The 6,973-nt window shown below is 29.3% G+C and overlaps 1 protein-coding gene across 1 annotated transcript; it reads left to right on the plus strand.

The window, feature by feature from the left end:
* Positions 1-673: 673 nt before the first annotated feature.
* BO72DRAFT_452519 (uncharacterized protein) lies at positions 674-2,467 on the plus strand. The gene has a single exon (XM_040945742.1). It carries the CDS (start codon positions 1,075-1,077, stop codon positions 2,302-2,304), a length of 1,230 nt encoding a protein of 409 aa, XP_040796628.1. The 5' UTR covers positions 674-1,074; the 3' UTR covers positions 2,305-2,467.
* Positions 2,468-6,973: the final 4,506 nt, after the last annotated feature.

A 6,973-nucleotide genomic window follows, 5' to 3' on the forward strand; every position in this document is an offset into this window, starting at 1 on the left:
ATCGTGATCACCGATTCCTAACACCATTTAATTAATTTATTTCTATGATATAATTAGATTTATAGAATGTAATTATAATATTATATTAAATAGTGTTAATAACTTAATCTAATCTTTCAAAAAGCAGACTTAAACAGTTTTATTCTCCATTTTAAAAATAAAAACTCGAAATAATAAAACTTTAATATTTTCTTTCATTTTATCTATTTCTAGCTAGATTTATATTATTAGAATTTATCTGTATACTTGTAGGATATTAAGATATAAACATTTAATTGTCTCCACACCGCTTAACTTCATAATATCAAATTTAGTGGCTTCATAATCTGATGAGGTGTCTTTCGCAGGTTTCTGAATCTTCATATTTGGTATAGAGTAGGTAGCCAAGTCTATCTTAAAGCGGTGAGAGCCAACTAACGGCAACAAGGCGGCAAAATCCTTTCACCTTTACTATCCACCTCAGCTCCAGCTATCCTTACTGCGCCCGAAGTGGTAATAGTCATTCTCCGGCCTAACCCTAGCCAATGATGTTGGATACAGTACTACTCTCTTTAATATAAGACCGGAAGACAACAGTCTCATTGACACGCACAGCCTGATTTTCTTGTGAAACCAGCAGAAGCCGTAACAAGACAACATGGACTGGGATCGCAACAGAAGGTTTGGTCGACATGCCCTTTCCTATATTTCCATCCAATCGATTGAGGCTGATGGAGTTTCAACCCTAGATTTGATGATCATCGCGGTGGTGAAAGCTACAGACCTGCTGGCTCTAGAGGTTATAGTCGTCGCAGCAGATCACCTCCCAGGGTTCGATCTCCACGTCTCGTCGCGGACACATGGGTTCCCAGTAATCGGACATATGGCCGTGCTCGTAGTCGGTCACCGGCTCCTTCCAGGCGTCGCCCTTCACGTAGCCCTCATTTCTACAGTCGAGATACTGTACTGGGCTCTTATCAGAAGACATCCTCTCCACCCCGCCGTTTCTCGCCCAGGAGGGAAGGCAGAAATCGATCACCACATCAGTCACTGTGGCGATCAAGATCACCTTATGGCGATGGCCCGTATCGGGAGATGAGTTGGGGCCGAAGCACCCCGAAAAGATTGCGAGAAGCGTCGCCCCCCGGTCGAAATTTCAGGCAACCCCGTAGAGAGCGTCCTTCTCTCCCCGCAGACAAGTATTCAAAAGCTGAACTACCAGCTCGAGATAGCAGTGGCCGCACCCCCCTACTGCACCGACCACGCAGTCCTTTACACACAGTCCGCAGAGATCGGGCACCAGAGTTTGGCGTATCTCAAAAGCGGTCATCACCATCTGCCAAGGGTGAACCATCTCCAGCGCACACGTCGGCCTCTGCTTCTTTACCCAACTCAAGACGGTCATCTCCGGTCAATGAGAGATCCAACGCCTTTCCCGACCAAATCCGGGCTCGCTCTCCGTCGCATCGTACACCTATTTGCTATCAACCTAGAAACTCAGATTATCCAAGATTACGCGAAGATCCCCCAGGTTCGTTGACAGATAAGCCCAGGCATGAGGAAGTAAGATCAAGGGTGCCTGCCCCAGACCATGCGCGCACCGCTACAGAGAGGCGAGGTACAGACCGAGATGACCGACGTCGGTCTTCCGATGCCCAGTTCACTGGAAAAGCACACATGCCCGCTGCTTTTCATCCCAATAGTGTCCCAACACAGCCGAAAGCTTACAACGCCGCACAATCCCAAGCGCCACCGTCCGGTCCTTCACACGGCCTCAGAGTTTTGCCGCAGCAAAATCGCGGGTCGAACATTTCTTTACTATCAGCCCCGACTCGGCCCCGTGGTGGTGCGAGCTTCAAAGATAATTCCTGGTTAGCAACGTCAGCGCGTCGCGGAGGTGCATCTATTGGACTCCACGGAGCTCCTCCGACTGGCCCGCGCAGCAGTTTGCCCCCTACAACACCAATAGCCGAGACAAATCGACAATCGTCTGGCAGACAGAATAGTGTCCCTGGGCATACTCACTCGCGCGTGCAGAAGATTCCTAACCACTTATCCGGACTACGTGCAATTGTAACTGAAGGCAGACCCTTTTCCTCTGGCCTCAACATCCTTATGGAAAAGCGCCTCTCTCAATTGGATATCGATAAAGACAGACTCATTGAGCAGACAATTGACCATCGGAGACTGATTCGCCTTGGTGCGCACGACTGGGACAAACTGGACAGAGAAATTGCTATTTGTGCGCTGAAGAGCGAATTGGCAGAGGGGCATCTGCAGCGAATTAGTGATAGTGATAGCATACACCTTAGCACGACATTCTAAGGTATGCGAACTCGGACTTTGATTTCCCGAGTTGTGACTTTGTGATATGTGTTGTGGGGTTGTTCCGGCAGACTCTTTGTTAGGTTCCGTATGGAGGACATGTAGCTTCTGGTCTCACTGGCTAGACTTTTGCCTATTAACAGCACTGCTATCAAATGTGTAGGGTCGTTTGAACATTCAAGGTGTATGACTTCCACTATCTCATCCCTATGATGTAGAAAAAATGTTCTGGGAAGATCAGACAAGTGGCCGCCTCCTGGCTGAATGGTATATACTCCACATGGTTTTTGTAGGGAAAATGGTTGTACTCTTTACAAGTATCAGTTTTCGCCATTGCCCAGCAGATTGACCGCCTTCATTGCTCTTCTACCGCTTCCTTGTAAAATCGTAGTGGGGTAAACACTCTGCCTAATACCTTGGTTTTCTCACAAGACTCACTAACTTGGGCCCTATTAGTAATGATTTTGCAATACTACTTAGTATGGCGGTCTCATATAGTACGAGTAAATGGGTCCTCGGTGGCGAAAAGCCCACCCTAGATCTATCCGGCAGTATTTGATTAATTAGAATCTTACATTTCGGTTGACTCAGCTGGCTGTTGAAGCTGTTTGGTGATATAATTGTTCAACTTCCTCAGATCGATACCTTATTAGAGAGCGGCAGGTAACGTATTTGGTAAGCGAGTCGGCTATATGAGCCAGTCGGCCACCCATATATTATATATAAAATAGCTGATTTCTAGATCATATTATCTTAACCAGTTTCTATTAAATTGTTTTTCAAATTAGATATTGAAGATTACATATATATATATATATATAATCTTTTTATCTACGAAATAAGAAATTTTAATTATCTTTATTAGCTTTAATATATACTATTTATATATCTTACAAAAATTATACTCTATTAGAGAATTACTACTAGTAAATAATAGATTTTAGAAGAACATAAAGTAATTTATTTATATTAACTAAGTTCTTAAACTAAATATTACAGACTTCTCAAAGTATATATTCTAAGATTATTGAAATATTTAAAGATTGAAATCAGCTTTATATATATAATACATGGGTGGCTGACTCGCTTACTGATTATGTTAGTAAGTGTGAGGTGTGGGACTGCTGACATTTACAATCTGAAGGCACCCAGGTATGTAATATATATTTTTACTACTTTTGTACTCACCGGCGATTGTCAGCGAGTGCGAACAGTACAATGAAAATATTACAAGTAGTAGTACTGTGACTTATTCGATTTAACCTTTAACCAGATATACAGTATGTACATAGTAAAATATTCCATAATCAAGCTACTAACTAAAAGTAGATACTTACTTTATTCTGGTGTTTGAAGTTCCTCAATAGTTCTTTGTAGTCTTCTGTGATCGGCTTTATGTGCTGCAGCATTCTGTGTTGCAGTATCAAGTCTCTGTGCCTACTACTCGGATAGTGTCAAGATGCGGGCTGGCGAGGGTTGGAAGGTATAGCAGTTGGGGCTGGAAACTCTCTTATAGAGTTCTCTGAACTCTTATCTAGCTACTCAGTCAGACTATTACTAGATTTATAGACAGGACATAGCTTGAAAAGCTATAATAAAATTAGAAACAAGCAGAAAATAAAGAAATGATATATTATATATAGAATAATCAGAAAGAGCTGTGGAAAAGAAATATAGATATATATATTCAGTGTACATACAGCTATATGGTCTTTCCTTTGAGAAGTAGTAGAATCTAAGATTATATAATTTCAGATCTATCATATTTTTTATAAATGAAAAGATTGCTACTAAGTCATATATAAGAAAAGAGCATATAAAACTACTTATATCTTTAAAATAGAAAATAAGTAAAATATAATATTATTACAGGTAATCCTTAACACCCTGATTAGCTATTTATGAGTCTTTTTTATTTTTTATATATAATAATTATAATATTGATAACTATAATTCTTTTTATATACTTAACTTTCTTTTTCTTACTAAACTACAAAAAATTAAGAATTAATTTTATCAATCAATTAGATTATTATTATTCTATATCTAACTAATATTTTTTTAATGATTCTAATTTGTTTTAGTATTTATAGAATACAGTATACTATTCTAATAATTATATTAAAACAATAACTTAAAATCAGAAATTCTTTTTATTTTTAAAAACTTTTTATTATTAATATTTTTAGAATTTTTTGGAAAATCTTACTACAGTTAAAAATATTATTAGCTATTTATAAAATTATTAATATCTATATTATTAAACTATTAAATGATAAAAAGGACTTAATAAAATAATATTAAATTAATATTAAGTTACTAATAAAAATCTTTCTTTTTCTATATAATTTTAAAATAAATATTAAAATTAAAAATATTTTATAATTCAAACTTCTCTTTAATATTTAAAAATAATCAAAATAATTTTATAATTTAAATTACAAATTTTTTGAAAATATCTATCAAACTTAGTACTAATTATTATAAGATTCTTAAAACTATAAACTATATAAGTATAACCTATTAATAAAAAAAATTAATATTTTAATAAATTATTATCTGAATAAAAAATTTATTAGTTATTTATAACTTATATTCTTAAAATAAATCTTATTTTTAAATCTAATATTTTAAGCCAGTTAAAAAATCTAATAAAAAATAATTAAAATTTATATAAGTTTTATATTTATTTTAATATTTTGAAATGATATTTTTCTAAAATTATTAGCAAAACTAAAATTATATTTTTTATTAAGCTATTTTATAACTTTAGTTATTATATATAAGCATATATATATTAACTATCTAAGAAATAAAATAAAATACTATTTTTTATTATTTATTATTATTACTTATACTTTTAATACGTGAAATAAAAATAAAAATTAAAATTATTAAAGATTTTATTAAAACTAATTCTAATTTTATAATAATATATAATTTTATAATTCTAATTCTAATTATATGAATTTAATAAGAAAACTTTTTTAATATTTTTTATATAACAGCATTAAATGTTTGACTAATTGAAATTTTTTAAAAAAAATTAGTCTTAATATAAAAATTATAATTTAAAAAATAATATAAAAAATAAAATAGATTAGAATTAATTTTTTATTTTAATCCGAAGTTAAAAACTAGAAATACCTAACAAAATATTAATATTTATATAAATATTTTATACTAAAAAGATTTATATATATATTAATAATAATATAATATATAATTTGGTTAATAATAATTTTATATATTAATATTTTTTTCTAAATTAATATAATATTTTTTTAGCTAGAAGTTATCAATTATACTGTAATTATTAACTATAAAATATAAAATATTTTTAAATATTATTAATTTAAATGTATATAATAATACTTTATTAGAATATATATTATTCTTATTTAAAATATTTTAATATTACTATTTATAATTATATTTATAAATTATAAAATTTATCTATTTTTACAAGATAAATGATAATAGTTTAAATTTATTTATATTTGAAAATTAAATTTTTAAAAATGTATTAAAACTTGCTAGAATTATATTTATATATATATTTTAGTTAAAATCTTAGAAAAGCTATAGCTTTTTAAAAATAAAAAATTATCAAATTCTTTTTAAAATAATTTTATTTTATTAAAATCCGTAGAATTTATAAATATTTCTTATTTAATTATTTAAAAAGTCTTTCAGAATATCATAATAAGAATTATATTATGAACTTTATTAAAAATAAATTTTTACTAGTTAATTCTATTTATTTTCTATTCCAAAATCTTTTCTAATTTTAAAAATTATATAAATAGAAATATTATTAATAAAAAAATAATTTTTAAAAAATTTCTTTAAAAACTTTTATTTTTTTTATATATTTGAAGAATAAAAGTTTATATCTATATATAGATTATTATAAACTATAGAATTATTATTAAAAATTAATATCTACTTTTTTAAGTTTTAACATTTTTAATTATTTTGTAGAATATAAATATTTTAGTAATATTGACATTGTGAATATCTACCATTATATCTATATTAAACAATAAATAGGAAATTATATTTCATATATATTATAACTATTTTAAATATATAATAATATTATTTTGTTTAAGTAATATTTTTATATGTTTTGAAAACTATATTTATTTAACTTTTTTTATAATATTTTTTATTATTTATATTATATATCTAAATAGTTTTAATATTTTTTGAATAATAAGATATAAATATATTAAATATATTAAAGTAATATTCATATAAGTATAGTAGATTAATTTATATGTTAAAATTTTAAAATATTTTTTTCAGAAATGAGTTAAATTTTTAAGCTATATTATTTTTTATAATAATATTATAGTAAATTTTAGTTAGATTAAAATTATTATTTTATAACTATTATTTATTATTTATTATAATATTTACAGTTTTCTAAAAATCTATAATTTTTCTTATTAATTTATTTGAAATTTTTTTATTAGTTTTATTTTTTACTAATATACTAAAAAAAGCTAAAGAAAGGAAGATCTAATATTTATTAAATTATTTTTAGTTAAAAAACTAGTATTTTATTAATTTATTCATATTTTTTAAACTATTTTTCTATTATATTTTTTTAATCTAATTTAATCTATCTGGATTAAAACTAATATCTATAATAAAAAAATAG

Source organism: Aspergillus fijiensis, assembly GCF_003184825.1.
Source record: "Aspergillus fijiensis CBS 313.89 unplaced genomic scaffold BO72scaffold_72, whole genome shotgun sequence".
In the NCBI taxonomy this organism is placed as follows: domain Eukaryota; kingdom Fungi; phylum Ascomycota; class Eurotiomycetes; order Eurotiales; family Aspergillaceae; genus Aspergillus; species Aspergillus fijiensis.